Source organism: Lethenteron reissneri, chromosome 49, assembly GCF_015708825.2.
Source record: "Lethenteron reissneri isolate LAM-NWPU_2019-01 chromosome 49, ASM1570882v1, whole genome shotgun sequence".
Taxonomy (NCBI): Eukaryota; Metazoa; Chordata; class Hyperoartia; order Petromyzontiformes; family Petromyzontidae; genus Lethenteron; species Lethenteron reissneri.
The window spans coordinates 8,802,871-8,824,261 of record NC_083827.1 but is presented as its reverse complement, the minus strand read 5'-3'; the positions used below and the strand labels follow the sequence as shown (position 1 = coordinate 8,824,261).

General features: G+C 47.0%; 1 protein-coding gene across 1 annotated transcript in view; it reads right to left on the bottom strand.

Moving 5' to 3' along the window:
* The window catches only part of SAMHD1 (SAM and HD domain containing deoxynucleoside triphosphate triphosphohydrolase 1), a 39,814-nt gene extending 20,010 nt beyond the window's left edge, over window positions 1-19,804 (bottom strand). The window contains exons 1-4 of the mRNA XM_061572027.1: window positions 18,192-19,804; window positions 10,764-11,160; window positions 5,388-5,454; window positions 85-157 (exon numbers count right to left, since the gene is read on the bottom strand). Coding sequence (XP_061428011.1) covers window positions 85-157; window positions 5,388-5,454; window positions 10,764-10,989 — 366 coding nt within the window. The 5' untranslated portion in view covers window positions 10,990-11,160; window positions 18,192-19,804. The remainder of the gene's footprint in view (window positions 1-84; window positions 158-5,387; window positions 5,455-10,763; window positions 11,161-18,191) is intronic.
* Between the last annotated feature and the right edge of the window lie 1,587 nt (window positions 19,805-21,391).

Below are 21,391 nucleotides of genomic sequence, written 5' to 3'. Positions count from 1 at the left end.
TACAGAGTTTGGAGTAAGAATGGAAATTGGTGAGAAGACGACAACGATGATGACGATGCATGAAAAAAAAATGGTTGTACTTGCCTTCATGTTTTGCTTGGAATCCTGGCACATGATCTTCAAAACTTGAAGAACTTTCAGCTGATTTCCCAGTTTCCTGCCAGTGGAAATAAGGAGGATTGCAATTTGAATTTTTTTTTTATTACGGTCGGGATGATGACCCTAATCCTGCAGAACTTCCAACACACTTGCTGCAACATACATTTTACATGATACGAGACCAACTTCACAATATGTCTATTATCGCAATATGAGTATCGCGTAACTTGTTATTTCATAAATATTCGAATTAGAAAATACAATTTCTTAAACTTAAATGAGTAACGACAATCACAATATGACAACATATTTCAAAACGAGACGACCTGATAATCGTGGATATTATATCGTAGTATTGCCATGACCAACGGAAGCGAATTCTGCCATTTGGAACCTGTTGTATGTGTCGGGTTATGAAATTTTGATAAAAATAATAAAAATTAATAATTTTCCGAAAAATGCGCAAATCGCATTAATTATGATAGTGTGTGTATTAATATGCATAAATTATGATAATGTGTGTAATTATATGCATAAATTATGATAATCGTAGTAATTTATGCGGATGCTTGCGATTATGTTAATGTGTGCAGTTGTGATAATTAGGCTTAGCTTCGTCTATCCAGAGTTATATCAATCAGGATAACACGATTATCGTCGATTAAACATTTACTGATTATCTTAGTGTGTTTATTTATTTTAATTCTCCAGGTTCAGATCTCATCACAGGATACAGTTGTCAAGAATAAGACAGTTTTGCATGGACTTGGAAAGAAGCACTCGAACAGTTGGTGTTAAGCAATTTTAATTCTAAACAAGCACATGACACTCTAGTATGCGAAAGCGAGTATACGTCAATAAATTCATGGGCAATCTTATGCAATTAACGAAATTGAATGACTAAAAATACTTCTTCATTGGCGAAATTATGCAGTTAACGAAAATGAATGACCAAAACATTTCTTATTCATGTAACTCGACGGCAGCAACTGCTTTGCACGATCAGTTGATATTGAACGCACCACCTCGAAATGGCAACCCTTTTTGAAACGCAAAGACAGTTTTTCTTTTAAAGTCTTATTCGTGTGCGTGCTGTGTGTGCGTCGTCCCCTCGTAATATTAATTGTGTCGTTAGCTTGTGTGGTGTGGGAGGATACGAACAGCGGCCAGATGTTCCTCTCGATTGGGCGTGGCCGCCGGTTCTGCTCCTGCTGCTCTCTCTCCACTGCTGGATTGAGCGGCGTTGGCACGATGTTCTCCTTGAAGATGCTCGGTCGCTCGTGTCGCTCGGTGTCGCTCGGTGTCGCACGGTGGCGCACGGTGGCGCAAGGTGGCGCACGCGCTTTCTTGGTGGCAGCCCCCGGCTTCTCCACTGCTCGATTGATTGTTGAGTCGGCACGATGCTCGCCGTCGCTCTGGACGTCTTGTGTGTTCACACTGGTCGTTGGTCGGTGTGCCCTCAGGCACACGGCGCATTCGATGGCGCTGTCCTCTCCCTCGCAGCCGTTTGACCAGGCTTCCTCCACTGCTTCGCGCTCTCTGCTTTGCCCGCTTGGTCGACGCTTGGCGATCTCCGCCCTTTTACAGGTTGATTGCTTGTCGTCACTCGTCACTCTCTCTCTGCTCCGTGCTTCCCCTTGTTCGTGCGGCTGCCAGCTTTACTCGCACTTAACTTCGTTCTGCGAGAAGCGACACCTACCATCAGCATCGGTGTTTCGTTTCCTCACGACGCTCCGCCAGCCGGAGCACGGCTGAAACCCCGCCCCGACCCAGGTTGAACTCAGACTTCTGCGACTCGAACGACCCCTCCTCGTTCCATCTCTCCTCGAGGCACGATTTGCCCCAGCTCTCTTGCGAGCCCCGTCGCAACGCTGCGTCGCACGCCGAGTTGCGAGACTGAGCACGACTCAACCCAGACTGCTCTCAGACTGTCACTCTAACGATGTCTCGTCACCGCGCGAACCTCGTCCTTCTGTATGACGAAAAGCTTCTTCGTTGGCGGCGACGAGAAGAGATGGAGCCGAAGCCCTGGAGATCTGTGTTGGGGGCCAGAGCCCCTGTCGATCTGAGTTGAATGGATTTTTCCCCGGCCTATATTCAGAAAATCCACTCAATCTTCCCGAGTTGTTTGAAGGCCGTCATATATCTTTCTGTGGATTGAACACATCTGCGTTCGTGTGTTTCGTGTGTCGTGTGCGTGTTTATTAGTAAAGACCCAGCAGGTGTAACCATTCTGGGAGGAGGGGTGGGGAATGTTATTTTGCTTGCGTGTGCAAATCTTGCTGTTTGTGCTCAAAACGCGATCACTCTCCTCTTTCTTTTGCGAGAGAGAAACAACCTAAAACAGTGCGAGAATAAGCAGACATCACCGCGTCCCCTCCTCGCGACCTTCCTAACCCTCCAAGCATTCCTGGGCCATCTGTTTGTGCTGCGGGGAGACAAAGACGGCCGTGCTTAACTCAAACACGCGAGCAGTCACTCCCCTTTCCATGTCTCTTGCGAGAGAAAACAACCAATGTCAGCACAAACCCCCCCCCTTTGTGACCTTTGCCCCCTCCTTGCTTACCCTGGGTGGGTCATTCTGAGGTCAGACCCCGCTGGAAGACAAAGGTGGTCGAGGAGATGTTTGCAATACATGTATGTGGTCCTGTGTGTTACATTTATTCTTGAATTATATTTTATGAGTTCCTTCGGTCTTGGTATCGGGGTTATCATTCGTCTATGTTTAATGAATATTCGCCATGATCCTCGTCACATTATTATTTTGGGCTTCGCCAAGTTTAGTTCTCCAGAGATTGGTGTTTTATTCTGAGTTAATTTTTTTATGTCCTGAGGTTAAGTGCACATGCACTTAAGCTTTCTGGAATTCGTACTTTTTAGTTTTTCGGAAGGTTGTGTAGATAGGAAACATATACTTCTAAATAATATGTATGCGGTGAATATAAGGGAATTACTAATAATAATATTATTGTTTGTTGGTTAATTATCTATGTTAAGTTTCTACTTTTCGGTAAGGAAAACGTTAAGAAAACGCGAGTTTCAACCGTTGTTTGCTCTGCACCTTATCTGTACATCTCCAGATGTCTTTGGGAGGTTAGTCCATACATCTTTTGTCCATCTGGATCTCTATGACCTCTCTGTCACCGACTTCTTATCATTTCAACCGCCCTCCATGTCTCATGGACTCCCGGTGTGCCCGTGAGGAGAAGTGGGCCGTCCTCATTATTAAAAAAAATATATATATAGATATAATAAAAACAAATTTTTTTTTTCTTAATTATTCTTAATATTAATAACGGAAAACAGGGCATAGATCCAACAAACCAACGTGGTTTCCGATGAGCAAGGTTGGCTACGTACGGTGTAAAAGAAGTTCAACATACATACGAACGTAACATCTATACAAAATAAGGTCCATGCCTAAGAGTCCGTTCACAGTGAGGACAGAGCGATGTAATCAGCTCGTGTGCAGAAACCAGATGGATGACTATCTCCCGAGACCATGGGGTGGCAACAACAGGAAAGTCTTTATTCAAGCAGATTGTGGACGATTACAAGGGCTTTTGCCATTGGCCGTCGTTTACATGCATGTGCTGCAAGTCGAAACACGTGCACAAAACCGCCTGCACATTTTCCTTCACCGAGTTCCACACGGCGAACCGACTGTCGCGTAGCAAATGTTGATATTGAAACAGATTCCTAAGAACTAGTATCACTGTCAATGGTTGTTTGGGGCCTCGAATATATGAAATGCATTTTATAGCAACGACGCATAAAAACGTCTTCTTTTTACTGCACATATGTAAAGCACAATACAGTACCTGTGCAGTATGTATACTAGCCAACTACATACTGCTGAACGAATACTTGGTTAGAATACAACTGTTCGACGTTTACCGAGTGGTGTGTAATCAGCTTGAAAATAACGGACCCTTCAACTCCTAATTTGTAGTGTATGCTGTATGCACTGTATGCACTGTATGCATCTTCAATTTCTTTCACGCCGTATGTAGTTAACCGTGCTAATCGGTGGTGCGGGGGAAGGACCACAAACTAAACTCAAAAAGCAGCTCTAAATAAATTAGTTTTCAATTTAGATGTAAAAGTGCATCGCCAACTGGTGCGTTCATTCCTAACGTCCCAGCATTACCTGTAGGGATTACACGCAAGCGACAACGCCCCATACTGTGAAAAATAAACTTGACAGGACCCGTCTGAAAAAGCTTCTTGAGACTCCGTGAGACTTTGGTGAAAGATGATCTCAAACAGCCCTTAGCTCCGGCACCTTGAGAGGCACCGCATGGGAGACAGCGCCAGCGCTTGGCGGCAGGGTGGGCGGGCGGGGGTGGTGCTATGGAGAGCCCTGCGCAGCCGTCCACTCAAGTTCACTCTCCTGTCACGATGGCCCCCCACTCAACAGCTGTTCTGCCACCCCCCCCCCACTACCCTGATCAGAGAGGAGTCGGAGCCAGGCGTGTAGGCAAGCACGGTCAAAAATAATACTTGATGACGAGCGATGATGATTTGTGATGAATCGGTCATCTCTGCTTTGAACCGCGAATGAGAAGCAATCAGCAGTCGCCAGCAAAAAAAGCCACTTCCCCTTTGTCAGCTGTTGCTGATGCCAAAATGCACAACCGCATCCCCCACCCCTGACCAGCGAACAATACATTTCGGACAAACAAAAACCAATTTCAACACTTTCTGTAAATTATAGTAAACATCACCATTACTTAATATATAAACCGCGCCTCTCATGCGCGACAGGGAACCTGTCGTACATGGGAGGCAATGCTCACAACAATGAGTGGAGCGTCAGGCGGCTAAAACACAGCAATTTGGCAGTGGAGGGGGCACGGGTGGTGCATCGGCCACTCATCTCAGTCATCTCAGTCATCTGTCATCTCAGTCAACCCACGGCACCCGGGGCTGTCCCATGACCTCCTGTCAGTGGGCGTTCGACACTTCACATGGCCTTAAAGTGCACATAGCCTGGCACAAGCGACGTAGTGATGTCACCGCCACTTCGTGGCGAATGGCAGTTGTTGTTGTGTGATCAGGACATCCCTTCTGCATATATATCGTTACTGAATTATGACGGGATATTACAATACTGAATTTCACTCACCAATGAATCACTAACATTGGGTCTACAAGTATCAATCACAAAAGAATAGAAGCTTCAAATACAAATTCAAATACGCATGGATCTGCGTGTGGGTCAAGTGTGACCTGTGGAAAGTTTGGAGGTTGAGGAAGTTGTTAAAATGTTACCGTGCTGTACTTACTTTACCCCAATTGTTTTCAGGTGGTCTTCTGTAATGTCCGGTAGCACTGTGCCCGTGATGTTGTGCTCTGTGAAAAACAAAAGTAAAATCTATTCATAACCTGACACCCAGCAGATGTTTTTTTTCTCATGACCTCCCTTGCAAAAATAGACCAACCTTGGCTACACGTCAGTGATATGTTTTCCTTCTGTTTTCTCCACCAGGTTTTAAATGCCCTCCGTCAACATTTTATTGCGAAAATTATCTTTTGCCTGATTATAACAAATCATCTTAAAGAGACTGGCTGTGCTTAAACGATATGGCCTAGTGCTTAAGTTTGTCCATTTTCCGGTTGTGCTTTATTGCTCTCCAGTGGGTGTTTGGGCTGGACAAGGCATGTTCATTCATAATCAACGATTTTTGGGTTTAGATCGCGTTTATTTATAAATGTGTCGTAACCCTCCACCACCCGACACGGCCAATCAGTAAAAATGTGTCACGTTGACAAAGACAAATAGTTCACTGCTTTAGCCCACCGGTGTGTTGAAGCAACAACATTTACAATTTGAGTACGACGTTTCGCTGGTAATTGCAATCAGCATCATCGGGCAATTCGCCAGAATGGTGAGGCTCTCCTGTGTCTCCCGTTCTTATATAGAGCAGCAGCAGGGTGACGTCATCATTAACTCATCAGGTGCAAAGATTCAAGGGGGGAGTGATTGTAATTATATACTAGATTAGTAATCAGGCTATTGTTACGATGCGAGTTGTAGATTAGTAATCATTTGGAATGTGTTTTATTGTGATTATGCTACATTAGTAATCAGTTAGTGGTTGTTTCCCTATAAATAAACGCGATCTAAACCCAAAAATCGTTGATTATGAATAACATTGGTCGCGAAAGCCTACGTGTTAAGGCATGTTCAGCTCCTTATGATCCTGAAGAAGCCCTCATCACATGGAGCTTTAATGAAATGTACCGTACTAGTAATGGCAGAACTCCACGACTCCAGGAAGTGGCCCCGGGGCTTGCCATAACGCAAGGGACCGTGGTGATGTACAGCCAACGTGAGTTGAGCGTGAACAATTAGACCCAAGCCGAAACATAACATATAAAAATGAATGTTTAAAAATACTTTGTATTTTTTTGGATAGAATATAGTATTGTCATCAGTATGACATAAGTATACCAAGTTTGCAGTCGATACCACATTGGCAAGTGGGTTAAAATTGAGTTACAAGATTTGAGGATACGACAACAACGACAGAGTGAGTTAAATAAAAGCGTGTAAAATAATAAAAATAAATATTAAAAAATATTTTTTTTTCCACGCTTTAACGAAATGTACCGTACGAGTAATGGCAGAACTCCACGACTCCAGGAAGTGGCCCCGAGGCTTGCCATAACGTAAGGGACCGTGGTGATTTACAGCCAACGTGAGTTGAGCGTGGACAATTAGACCCGTACAAATTATTGTTTTAAAATATTTTTTTTACTTTTAATAATAGAATATAGTATTGTCATCAGTATGACAGAGCTATACAAAAGTTTCCAGTCGATACGAAATTGGGAAGACGGTTGAAATTGAGTTACAAGATTTGAGGATACGACAGACAGAGTGAGTTAAATAAAAGCGTGTAAAATGTAAACAAATATATGCTTAGGATTTTTTTATGATATAATATAGTCTTGTCATCAGTATGACATAGGTATATCAAGTTTGCAGTCGATAGCACATTGAGAAGTGGGTAAAAATTGAGTTACAAGATTTTTTGAGGATACCACAACAGACTTAGTGAGTTAAATAAAAGCGTGTAATAATAACAAGCCATCAGATTGCCAAGTGTTTGTATGTACCTTTAACTTATTTTTAACCGTAGGTAGCCAACCGTGCTAATCGGAGGTGCAGGGTAAGGACAACTAAACACAAAAAGCAGTTCCAAAGAAATTAGTTTTCCATTTAGATCTAAAAGTGCAGCATATGAAGAAAACGTGACATTATTTCAGTCTCATAAGCACGGGGATGAAACAAGCAACAACATATCACCGTCTAAACTATATTTGTGTATAATAGAGCTTTTTCTGGGTTAGATCGTGTAAATATATAAATGTTGTGTCGTTAAACCCCGCCACCACCCGACACAGCCAACTAGTAAGGGTTGTCAAGTAAACAGAACGTGGCCAATTCGTCACTAGTACAGCACACTGGTGTGTTGGAGAGCCAAGCCACAACATTTACAATTAAATTGCAAATGTTACGTGCCAACCCCTTACTAGTTGGCTGTGTCGGGTGGTGGCGGGTTTTAACGACACATTGATATATTTACACGATGCAACCCCAAAAAACTCTATTACGGATGATACTTGTCACGAAAGCCTACGTCTTAAACTATATTTGTGTATATTCTTTACAGCCAGTTGCATATATGACATGAGGTCACGCGAATCACTTCCTTCATACGGTGGCCCTATTGTATGTTGCGGAGGTGTGGTGTTGGCTACTGGCTTAAGACCGGCTTGACAGTGTTTGCAAGTGATCCAGCCCATTGCATTGTATTCTATTCAATGGTGAACAAGATTGAACAAGCTAGGCACCTGCCGTGTTTGGTTTTCCAAGCCCTCACTTTAAAAGCCAACAACTGCTTTACTGCATTTGTTACCGATACTGCACCAAATTCAAATGCCATTAGGGTTGGCCCGTTGTTATTTTTAGCTTTTTCGTCCAATACAGTACAACTACATAAAAGGTTAAAGACGTCAAAACTGCCGAGATGTCGCTAGAAGGGACATGGCCGAAGGTCAGCAAATAATGACGGAATGACGGGAAAGTAATGGAACGCGGCCACAAGTATGTTCAGCGAGAAGATGGAGCGATTGAAACTCAATCATCATAAACTCATAGCTGTCAACCCATACGGTTTATATTGTTAGGTTTTTTCGGTAAAGTCACATAGGTAAAAAATTTAAATTTAAACTAATAAAAGTAAAATAAAAATAAAAATCACGACGTTTCGGAGGCAACACAAGCTTCCATCTTCAGGTTGGAACTGTCACAGCCCGACAGCTGTATCAAGTAAATGAGAGATTACAAGAGATACCACTCCGTATATATAATGGTTGAGGGGGGGGGCCAGGAACGGCACACATTTTATTTTATTTTACTTTTATTAATTTTAATTTTTTACCTACTTGACTTTACCGAAAAAACCTAAGAATATGAATCCTTGCAACCACGAAAGCTTCAAATCTAGAACCCATACGGTTTTCCCGTATTCTTGTACGGTGTAAATTGAGTTTTCAGGTCCAAACGACATACAGCCGTTTCAATACGCGCAAAAAAATGTGTTTGTCTATTTTTTGTGTTTCTCGCTAGTGATGTGGTACTTTGTAGGATGAACGTTGAGATTTATAAGGAGCACGGGGTGACCAATGAGGTCTGAATTTGTCTGTAACAAGGTAGGGCCATCTTCTTGGTTCTTTCGGTAAAGTCACGTAGAAGGGAAATAATAAAAATAAAACATAATAAAATACAATTCTCACGACGTTTCGCCCACAACGCAAGCAGCCGTCATCAGGTGAAGAACAGGTCTGTCGGAAAGACGCTGTCTTGCGTTGTGGCCGAAACGTCGTGAGAATTGTATTTTATTATGTTTTATTTTATTAATTCCATTCTACGTGACTTTACCGAAAGAACCAAGAAGATGAATCCCTGCAGTCACGAAAGCTTTAAATCGAAAGGTAGGGCCACTGATAAGGGGTTGACATGTATGCAATCTTAATGACATTTATAAAGCTTTAACCAAAGCGCTGTACAGTGAATTAACGATGGTGCAAAAACACAAGTGAGGCATTGAACGAGATGGGGCGGTGAACGTTGTAAATATGAGGACGACGACTACGACGATGATGTGTGAGAGGGGAAGTGAAGTTGACGTAGATCAACGAGACGAGGATGGGGTAGGCGAGTGCGAACAGATGGTTCTTTAAGGAGGAGGGGACGATAGAGGCATCGTTCATCTCTAAGTAGATGATCTTGGCTGACGTTGATCTATAAATGGACCCCTCCCCACCACCCCGGGGGTTTTATATGCCAAATCTAATCGAGGTCGTGCTCGAGTTACCCAACATCTGATCAAAGTTCCCAGCCTGCCTCACCTCACCTCACGCTAGGTCGTTAGTTGCCCTTCGTTCCCCGGCACCACTGATAAGCACGCTTGGCTAACGCGTGGTGGTGCGAAAGTTAACAAGCATAACCCGTAAAAACAAAGTTTTTCACTATAAATCCTTTATATGCGTGGCGGCTAGAGTCCTCTCGTCCTCTGGCTTGAGATGGCTGCCACCTATGGGTCAGATGATTGCATGGCAGCATTAAGCAATTGGTAATTAAATATAATATTTATGTTCTATAAAGTGTAAAATTTTGTAAAAAAAATTTCACGAACATTAATTGTCACGCACAACGAGTCTGTGTGGAAAATGTCAGCTCGATTGGATCACGGGAAGTGGGTTAAAAACGACCGAAAGATGTGCACGGTCGTAAGCAAGCAAGCAAGCGCTCAAGTGAACTTAATATAAAGGATTTAACAAGTATAACCCGTAAAAACAAAGTTTTTCACTATAAATCCTTAATATGCGTGGCGGCTAGAGTCCTCTCGTCCTCTGGCTTGAGATGGCTGCCACCTATGGATCAGATGATTGTCTGCCAGTATTAAACAATTGGTAATTAAATATTTAATTTGTTTTCCCTAAACAGTGTAAAATTTTGAAAAAAAAATGTCACGAACATTAATTGTCTCGCACAACGAGTCTGTGTGCAAAATGTCAGCTCGATTGGATCACGGGAAGTGGGTTAAAAAACGACCGAAAGGTTTGCACGGTCGTAAGCACGCAAACACGCAAGCAAGTGAACTTAATATAAAGGATTTAAAAATACACACGAACACGCATGGCGCAGTGATAAGCGCACTGCGCTACGATCCCGGCGAGCTGAATCGAGTCCCACGAAGGGCCAACATCAGTGATCAATACCTGAACCCGTACCGGACCTCCTCTGGGTGGCCTCAGCATTGATTGCGTACCCTCTTAACATCAACACCAGGGGGTGGGGGGGGGTACAAACACAGCTTCCCCACGGCGTGTGTGATTACCAGCAAAACGTCGTACTACTCAAATAGTAAATGTTGTGGTTTCACGCTTCAACACACCGGTGGGCTAAAGCAGTTAACTATTTGTCTTTTGTCAACGTGACACTTTTTTATCGATTGGCCGTGTCGGGTGGTGGAGGGTTACGACACATTTATAAATAAACGCGATCTAAACCCAAAAACGTTGATTATGAATAATATTGGTCGCGAAAGCCTGCCACGTGTTAAACAGTGTGAGAGAGCGTTACGCACTTCTGAAGGCGATGCAGACCTCGTCCGGCACATCCATCTTCCCCAGCCACTTGGCCACCGTCTCCGCGTCCCAACGTCGCCACGACTCGGCGCCGGACGCCCGGCTCCCCTCGTCGCAGAGTTCCCGCTCGAGCGCCGTGCCCTCGGAGGGAGGCCTCTCATCGTCGTCTCCGTACCCGTCGACGTCTCCGTCCACGAAGCGTGCGCGCTTGCGGTCGGGGTCCATGGCTGGGCCCGCGTGTGCGTGGCCCGAGCGGCGGTGTCGTCAACAAGGACGGGGGTGGGTGGGTGGGTGGACGGGCGATGCGGTGTCCGTATCCGCAGGGTGGGTGAGCAGCTTTGCCCTTGAGCCCAGCACACGCTCGCTTGTGTTGTCGGCAGCACGGAGAGATTATTCCTGCAGGAACACAGGGCGACTGCTGCTGTTGCTGCTGCCGCCTGTTTGGACTCGCAGAGGATGAGTTTGCTTGCTGCTGTTGCTGCCTGCCTGCTGTTGCCTGTCGTTGCCTGCTACTGCTGTTGCCTGCCACTGCCTGCTGTTGCCTGTCGTTGCCTGCTACTGCCGTTACCTGCTACTGCTGTTGCTGCTGCCTGCCACTGACTGCAACTGCTGTTGCCTGCCACTGCCTGCCGCTGCTGTTGGCTGCTGTTGCCTGCTGTTGCCTGCCACTGACTGCTGCCACTGCCGCCACGTGCGGCGCTGCGATCAGCTGTGGCCACAGCGCTCCACCGGCTGCTGGCGGCTTCTCGCGCCAAAATCCGTCGACGTCACGCGGCGCTCCGACCAATCGCAGAAGAGCCGCAGACCGCGTCATCATCATGTTGCTATACAGTACGATATATCGCGATATATCGTGCAATATATCGCGATATATCGCACCGCACGATATATCGCGATATACCGTACGATATATCGCACCGTACGATATATCGCACCGTACGATATATCGCACCGTGCGATATATCGCGATATATACACGATATATCGTGCGGTGTATACACGATATATCGTTCTGTATACAATATCGTACGATGTCCGTGATAATCATATCGTCCTCTTAGCAATATTATCGTTACTACAATTGCGATGTTTCCATTTCTCTCTGTCTCTAAAACGTTACATTTCCTGACAAATATTTATTTTTTAAACTACAACCCTCAACGATGAACTCGGCTTACACTTCTAATAAAATGTATCTCTCCAACTCGCTCCTACATTAACATTAAGTTGCCCCGCCTATCTCTAAACCTTTATATAAAACAGCTTGCCATCTTATTTTACACCTGAAGACGGTTGCTTGTGTTGCGATCGAAACGTCGTGATCTCTTATTGGTTTCTACCGGCGTGACTTTGCCGAAATAACCAAAGAGTATTACTGGGAGGAACCTCCTGGTTACACCAGCCCACAGGGGATTATTGTGTCCGTCCGTCGTGCATCCAAATATGGGAGGGGTGGGGCTGGGTGGAGAGGGGAGGGTGGGGAGGGGCTGGGTGGGGAGGATGGGGCTGGGTGGGGAGGGTGGGGCTGGGTGGGGAGGGTGGGGAGGGGCTGGGTGGGGGGGTGGGTGGGGAGGGGCTGGGTGGGGGGGTGGGGCTGGGTGGGGGGGTGGGTGGGGAGGGTGGGGAGGGGCTGGGTGGGGGGGGGTGGGTGGGGAGGGGTTGGTCACCCCGTGGTGCCCTTATAAAACTCAACGTTTAACCTACTCACGCCGGCTTGTGCACGCAAACATTATACTTCACCACGCTGGTCAGTGTGGGTCGGTGTCCTTTGCGGTGTTGTTCGCTCAATTAGTTGATTCTTACGGCAGAGGGCAGTATCAGCGTACGGTTGAGAGAGAGCTAAATACAATTACTTTAATTGTAAAATTATCCCCAATAATCACAACACCGTCAACTCGAAGTCAACATACACCCGCGCCTCCGATTAGCACGGATGGCTACGTACGGTGCGAAAGAAGTTCAAAACAAATACACAGACTCACACAGAGACCCATAGACTCACACAGAGACCCGTAGACTCACACAGAGACCCACAAACTCACATAGAGACCCGTAGACTCACACAGAGACCCACAGACTCCCACAGACTCACACAGAGACCCACAAACTCACACAGAGACCCATAGACTCACACAGAGACCCGTAGACTCACACAGAGAGCCACAGACTCACACAGACTCACACAGAGACCCACAAACTCACATAGAGACCTGTAGACTCACACAGAGACCAATAGACTCACACAGAGACCCATAGACTCACACAGACACCCACAAACTCACATAGAGACCCAGAGACTCACACAGAGACCCACAGACTCACACAGAGACGCATAGACTCACACAGAGACCCGTAGACTCACACAGGGACCCGTATACTCACACAGAGACTCATAGACTCACACAGAGACCCGTAGACTCACAGAGAGACCCGTATACTCACACAGAGACCCATAGACACCCACAAAGACCCGTAGACTCACACAGAGGTCCCACATACTCACACAAAGACCCGTAGACCCACACAGAGACCCGTAGACTCACACAGAGACCCATAGACTCACACAGAGACCCGTAGACACCCACAGAGACCCAAAGACGCATACAGAGACCCATAGACTCACACAGAGACCCACAAACTCACATAGAGACCCACAGACTCACACAGAGACCCGTAGACCCACACAGAGACCCATAGACTCACACAGAGACCAACCGACTCACACAGAGACCCGTAGACACCCACAGAGACCCATAGACTCACACAGAGACCCATAGACACCCACAGAGACCCATAGACTCACACAGAGGTCCGTAGACTCACACAGAGACCCACAAACTCGCATAGAGAGCCACAGACTCACACAGAGACCCGTAGACCCACACAGAGACCCGTAGACTCACACAGAGACCCATAGACTCACACAGAGACCCAGAGACTCACACAGAGACCCACAGACTCACACAGAGACCCGTAGACTCACACAGAGACCCACAAACTCACACAGAGACCCATAGACTCACACAGACACCCACAAACTCACATAGAGACCCAGGGACTCACACAGAGACCAATAGACTCACACAGAGACCCATAGATTGACACAGACACCCATAAACTCGCACAGAGACCCATAGACTCACACAGCGACCCACAGACTCCCACAGACTCACACAGAGACCCACAAACTCACATAGAGACCCGTAGACTCACACAGAGACCCACAAACTCACATAGAGACCCACAGACTCACACAGAGACCCACAAACTCACACAGAGACCCATAGACTCACACAGAGACCCGTAGACTCACACAGAGACCCATAGACTCACACAGAGACCCGTAGACTCACACAGGGACCCGTAGACTCACACAGAGACCCGTATACTCACACAGAGACCCATAGACACCCACAAAGACCCGTAGACTCACACAGAGGTCCCACATACTCACACAGAGACCCGTAGACCCACACAGAGACCCGTATACTCACACAGAGACCCATAGACTCACACAGAGACCCAGAGACTCACACAGAGACCCACAGACTCACACAGAGACCCACAAACTCACATAGAGACCCAGAGACTCACACAGAGACCCAGAGACTCACACAGAGACCCGTAGACACCCACAGAGACCCAAAGACGCATACAGAGACCCATAGACTCACACAGAGACCCACAAACTCACATAGAGACCTAGAGACTCACACAGAGACCCAGAGTTTGTTGTCCTCCCTCCGCACCTGCGATTATCACGGATAGCTATGTACGGTACGAAAGAAGTTCAACGTACATAAATACACGCAGACTAAAATACACACTCCCATAACACTGGCTCGTGCAAGTGAGTTACCCACGGCACTAAGATGCAAATTACCCCAGCGTTGCTTTTAAAATCCTTTATATTAAGTTCACTTGCTTGCTTGCTTACGCGCTTACGACCGTGCAAATCTTTCGGTCGTTTTTTAACCCACTTCCCGTGATCCAATCGAGCTGACATTTTGCACACAGACTCGTTGTGCGTGACAATTTATTTTCGTGAAAAAATGTTTCCAAAATTTTACACTTTTTTGGAAAAAATAAATTATATTTAATTACCAATTGCTTAATGGTGGCAGGCAATCATCTGACCCATAGGTGGCAGCCATCTCAAGCCAGAGGACGAGAGGACTCTAGCCGCCACGCATATAAAGGATTTATAGTGAAAAACTTTGTTTTTACGGGTTAATTATTTTACCCATTTGGCTGCCATTCTGTCACCAGTCTCGCCCATCTGCCATCGTGGTGGAGAGGTTAACTCCCTCGCCTGGTATACAGGAGGGCCGTGGGTTCGATCCCGATCACGACCCTGACGCCTGCTGTATATTTGGAGTTTGTGGTGTCTCTCTTCCCCCGTGGCCACGTGGATCTTTCTCCGGGTCCTCCTATTTTTCCCCTCCACATTTAGAATCAACATTCACGCGTTTAGAGTATTTGGCAACGATACATCTCCACATGGATAAGCCACTTCGTTGAGCTAGCATTTGTGGCCAAGTCGCTTCTGAAAATAACTATGTATAGCTCAGTGAGCTTTACCTGGTAAAATAAAAAAAATGTTTAGTTTTAACTTGTACACGTGCACAACACTGCCCTCTCCCGACAAGTCAATTACAGTACAATAGTTACATTGTAACGTTATTGCCTGTTAACAAGCTAGACAGACGACAGCTCATGTTAACGATGGGTAAAGAAAGCATTCTCGGTATTTTTTTTGTGAGCAAAAAAATATTGCTCAGTTTTGCCTGAAACGAGCCCGTTTTTTTTTTACCGATAAGTTTTTTTCGTTCAATATTGTAACACAATGCAACACTGCCGATCAAAAAGCCAGCCTTTCGTAAACAGGTCCAGTAATCGACGTGTTGTCGTGCTTCAACGCTTGTAGTACTTGTCTGCCTCTGCAAAAGGGCGTCGTTGCACACGAAGACTCCACCTATTGTGTGACCGACGAATCCGACACCCACATTGCACAATAGAGATGGGAATTTTTTTTGGCCGTCAGCTCAAGAGACTTTCCATTAACAACGACGAAGGGTCCACGTAATTGCATCGATTTGAACAGTTTAAAATACATCAATGAGACATGGAGATTATTTGTATTGTGCAAAAAAGACATTTATCCTCTCCAATTATAAAGGACACATGGACGCAACGCTTTAAAGATGATTAAAAAAATGTGAATAAGCGTATTTTTAAGGATTAAGCAACACTATGTTCTGGCTTATGAGAGTAAATCAGAAGAAAATGTGATTAAGTATTGTAAATTGTGAATGTCTTAATGCCTTATTCGTTCAGATAAACACATTTAATTCCAAATAAACGATTGTTTTCAATCCGTTTTAAACGAATTTAAAGAAAGCATTGACGCACAGCATTTATTTTACAATTATTTAAATAAATTTATATTCAAAACATAATAGCTTGCAAGGGTTACGCTGATAAAGCAATAATTATTTAAACTGATAAATTCGTTTAATAGAATTACGCTGTGACATTCCAAGCGAATTGTGTTATATGTATGTGCAAATTAATATATTACCTGGCCATTATCTTCACACTGCATGGCCTAACCTTATAAAATACATAATGCAATGCCTGAGCATGCTCAGAACTGTTTCATACGTACATAATACAAAGATGCTCGTATAGCCTTAACAGCATGTTGGGGCAAGTGCTGTTAGCGAACTCCTGTGAAGGCCAGCACGCCACACGGGGGAGTGGGAGGCCACCAAGTGGCGATGTTTACACATCGCACCAGGTACTCGTTTGAGGCTGAGTCGACCTACGGGAGGCCCAGGATCGATTCAGACTTTCGTCACTGGTGTTGGCCGCGTGCATTAATACGCTGTCTTTCCGACAGTTGTGTTTCTTCACCTGAGGACGGCTGCTTGCGTTGTGGCCGAAACGTCGTGATAATTTTATTATATTATGTTTTTTTTTTTTATAATTGTGTTATTTCCCTTCTACGTGACTTTACCGAAAGAACCAAGAATATGAATCCCTGCAGTCACGAAAGCTTTAAGTCGAAAAAAAAGAAAAACAATCATTAAACATCTCAGCTCTACAATTCACACAAATGGCATATATTGCGGTGCATCCATGCTGTGAAATAACAAACGCACAACACGAGAGTACACGCGTGACTGAATGCGCATGCGAGCAATTTGTAGCGCACCGGCTTATTATTTAACACGTGAAATGTGTACCGTTTGTATGAGAGTCGCAGCGCCTTTAGATAATTGTTGTAATAATTATGTAGCCAACGGTGAGGAAATGATACAAACAGCATATACAATAAAACAATGTACACATACAGTATTATCCAAAGTGGATTTCCAAATGTGTCGATGAAGCCATATTTTTCAAGACAAGCCTCAATTTGCTTGCATTGTGAATTGCAATGCCTCTATATATATTGCCTACGACCAATCATTTGGAATGCACACGATTTGATCAGATCTCAGAGGCTAAGCAGGCTTGGTCCTGGATAGTGCTTGGATGGGTGACCACTATGCACAGCAGGTTGATATCGACTTCGGTGCTACATCAGAGGGAAGTGCACCAACATCCATTGTTATATATTGTACTTGTATACACCCCGGCTTCACCAACCCACAAGGATCAGAGCGGTGAAGTATGGTCAGATAACACCCACAATCCACAAGGTGTGGGAGAGGCCCTCATTCAGCAGAGGATTGGGTCGCTGGTAGACCAGGAGGTGACACGTGACGAGTAGACACAGCCATAATGGGGGAGAGATATACTGGATTCATAATATAGGTTTTTAGGTCAGATCGCGTTATTTATAAATGTGTCGTAACCCTCCACCACCCGACACGGCCAAACAGTAACAAATGTGTCACGTTTTTCAAAGGACAAAATAATTCACTTCTTTAGCCCACCGGTGTGTTGAAAAGAGAATCAAGAGCATTTTTATTAAAATGCTGTTGCTTTGAAAAACGTGACACATTTTTTACTGTTTGGCCATGTCGGGTGGTGGAGGGTTACGACACATTTATAAATAACGCGATCTGACCCAAAAACCTATATTATGAAGAATATTGGTCGCGAAAGCCTACGTGTTAAATACACTGGATTGTTGTGCGTTTGGTGCCACGGATATATTTTCCAGGTCGCCAAACCGCTCACGTCTGGTGAACGTGGAAGAGTAGGCTGAGACAGAGAGAGCGAAAGGGCACTGCAAAGCCCTCTCTCTTTCTCTAGTGGAGGCCCTTCCAACAGCGGTGGTGGCGTGGGCGAGGGGATTGCATTTGCAGGGCTGCACCGGTAACCTCTCAATTTTCGCCCGTGTGCATGCACCTACGTACAGCGCGCACGCATGCATATTGCTATCTGTGCGAAATGAATGAAAATGCACGGCTTACACGTGGTTGCCAGGTGAATGTCATTTGACCGAGGAGTGCAGCCCTCTCATGCGCCCCTCCTCCTCCTCCTCCCTGTGCAGAGCTCGCGACTCCAATCTCTGACGAGCACACGGGGATGCATTCGATAAAAAGGAACGCGCAATGCGTGGCAGTACCTCGCGTCCCATCCCTCATCCTCGTACACCCTCACTCCTAGGTCTCCCTCCAAGATACTCCCCTTTTGTCCCCGTTTAGTAGCACGTGGAGTGTCCACTCTTGTACCACGCTGCGCTCCAGCCCGGTGAGTGAATGGGAGGATAGGGGCACTGCTGATAAGTATCCTTTAAAGACAACAAAAGTCGTGTTTTTGTATGTCAGTGGGGTTTCTGATATTGTTAAGGTAACAGGTTATTTTTTTCCCAAAAAAATAATTATAAGGCGACGATAACGAGTTTGATCTGTTAAAATATCGCACATGTCCGCGGAGATCGTATAGCTAAATAAACGAATTGACTGCAATTCGGGCGTTGTACATTTTTACGCGTTTCTGTGTATCGTCTAATTTTAGTTTGATCGTCTTTTACAGTTGTAAAATTACAGCTGCGAAACATCATCGACAGAAGTATGTAACATCGTGGAGGGAATATTCATCCAGCAATGAATCGTGGTGCATAAGCGAGCGATGACAACAACGATAATGAGGATGTTAAAACATTAGCTTGCACGGAGCTAGCCGATTCCATTGGCCCGGTGCGTGAAACATTACCAATGGTGAGGACGATGACGACGGTAATTAAGATGATTCGGTAAAACGCATGCTTGCGCAATAAGTCATGTCGGTGCCTGTCACATCGGTTTAGGTATGAAGACAATCAGCTGCCTGATCCGCTATTATTAAACCAGCCACCGTATAATTGGATGTATGCATGCTGAACTTATTTCGCACCGTACGGAGACAACCGAGCGAATCGTTAGAAGGCCATCGCTTTTCAACGCACACCTGTTCCTGATCCCAAGTAATGAATGCACCAGGCACCACAGAACTCACTGCCTGCCCGCAAGATCGGCTCACTCCGGAAGAAAAAGGAGCCCCCCACCTCCCAACCACATCAGCAATATCTCCTCGACCGCAGGTGCCCTCCTCAACAAACGAAACCATGTGCACGGCCAACGCCAGTCGGCTATGCGGCGCTGGGCTCGAGGAAGACGTCGTCCCATCGCTCCGTTGCGCTCTGCAACACAAGCGCCTGCTCGTGTACCTCGTCGCCACCGCCAGCGTGACCGCTCTGCTCCTCAACGCCGCCCACCTGTACGTGGCCCTGCGCGACTCGAGCTCGCACAAGGAGAGCAAGGTGCTCGCAATGCTCCTGGCGCTCTGCGACATCGCCTCCACGCTCGCCTCCGCCCCGGTGCTGCTCGCCAACCTCCTGACGGAGACGCAGGTGCTGGGCCGGACAGCCTGCGCGCTGCAGGTGCTGCTGTTGTCCTTCACCTACCTGGCGCGCCTGTGCCTGCTGCTGCTCAAGTCCGCGCTCACCATGCTTGCCGTGCTGCGCCCCTGGTTCTTCGCTCACCGCGTCTCCAACTCGGCCGTCGCTTCGCTGTCGGCGGCGCTCGCTCTGCTGGCTCTGGGCTCGTCGCTGCCCTTCGCGCTCGACGTGCTGATGAGCACCGAGGCGGAGCTCCCACTCGGCTCGCAGCTGCTGTGCGCGTCGGCGCTGCTGCGGCCGTCCATGCGCGAGTCTGCGGCGCGCAGCGGAGGCGCCACGGGCGCGCTCACCGCGTGCGTGTGCGCTCTCTCGCTCCTGTTCGGCGCGCCCAACCTCTGCCTCCTGGCGCGCATCGGCGGAGCGAGACCCAGGACAGCGCCGGAGCCGCTCCACGTGGAGGCGGTGGACTCTGCCGCGGCTTGGGCGATCACCAGAGCCCAGCCACGGCAGCAGCAGCGGCAGCCGTCTTCGCGCAGACGCACGCGGTGGCGCGCGGTGGTCGCCGTGGTCACTCACGTAGCGCACGTGGTGCTGTGCGTGGCGCCCGCTGCCGCCGTGTTGATGTCGCACTACCTGGCCGGCGGGGCGACGGGGCGGCTCGGCGTGGCGCTCTGTCTCTTCGGCCTCGGGTACCCGGCGTGCGTCACCCCGCTGGTGCACGGCCTCGCGTTCCGGCGCGCCTTGAGGGGCGTCGTGGCGCGGCGCGTGGTGATGCGACGTCTGGGGGCCGTCGTGCCGGAGGAGCGAGCCCTCGTGCGTCCGGCCTGACACACCACCCCCACCAGACCCACTCGGCCACTTCGCAGAGGGTCGCAGAGCGCAGCCTCTCTGGGGCTGTGGCCAGCCAAGCATGGCAAGCCGGCCAGCCGAGCCGAGTAGGTAACTAGGATTAGGGTGAGCTGAGCTCGCTAGAAGAATAAGAGAGGTCAGGTTAGACTCCGGGCAGGCAACGTGTGCGCAGTTGGTTTATGACAACAAAACCGGGCGTAGTGGTGGAAGATGTGAAGAAGAAAAAAACGTGTGACGGTTCATCAGCCGTTCAATTGATTGATCGCTCCACTTCTGGAACAAGGGCCTCTACTGTCGGGAGTTTTTGGCCTTGCCTTCTTCCACGTTGGACAGCCGTCTTGGAAGAGTTGTGAACATCCACACTTTGCTCCACCACGCGCGACCTACCGATTGTATCACTGTTGTGTAAGCGTCGTTACGCCACAGTTGTTACACTGCACGTTGTTTCAACTGCCGCAAAAGGAGATCGAAACGGTGACCTCGGAATTGCAAGTCCCGGGTTACTGGCAGACGTTACACGGTAGCATCCCTACAAAAAAAGTCCAGCGAAAAGTGAAAACGGGACGAAGCGAAATTCATCACGTGGTGCGAGGACAGGGTGCCATCTGGGTAACATGGGTGTTTGAACACCCGAACACCTTTTTCAGATCTCTTCTTGGTTCTTTTGGTAAAGTCACGAAAAGAAATGATAAAAATAAAACATAATAAAATACAATTCTCACGACGTTTCGGCCACAACGCAAGCAGCCGTCCTCAGGTGAAGAACATGACTGTCGGAAAGACAGCGTCTGAAAAGAATTTCCCTGCAGTCACGAAAGCTTTAAATCGACATCTTTTAGATATGGCTGAGAAACGCACATGTTTTCGTCCGTCAAAAGTCACGGTATCGCGAGTTATTTCAAACAATGCCACGTAAAATGCTGATTCTGCTGAAGAGGGAAC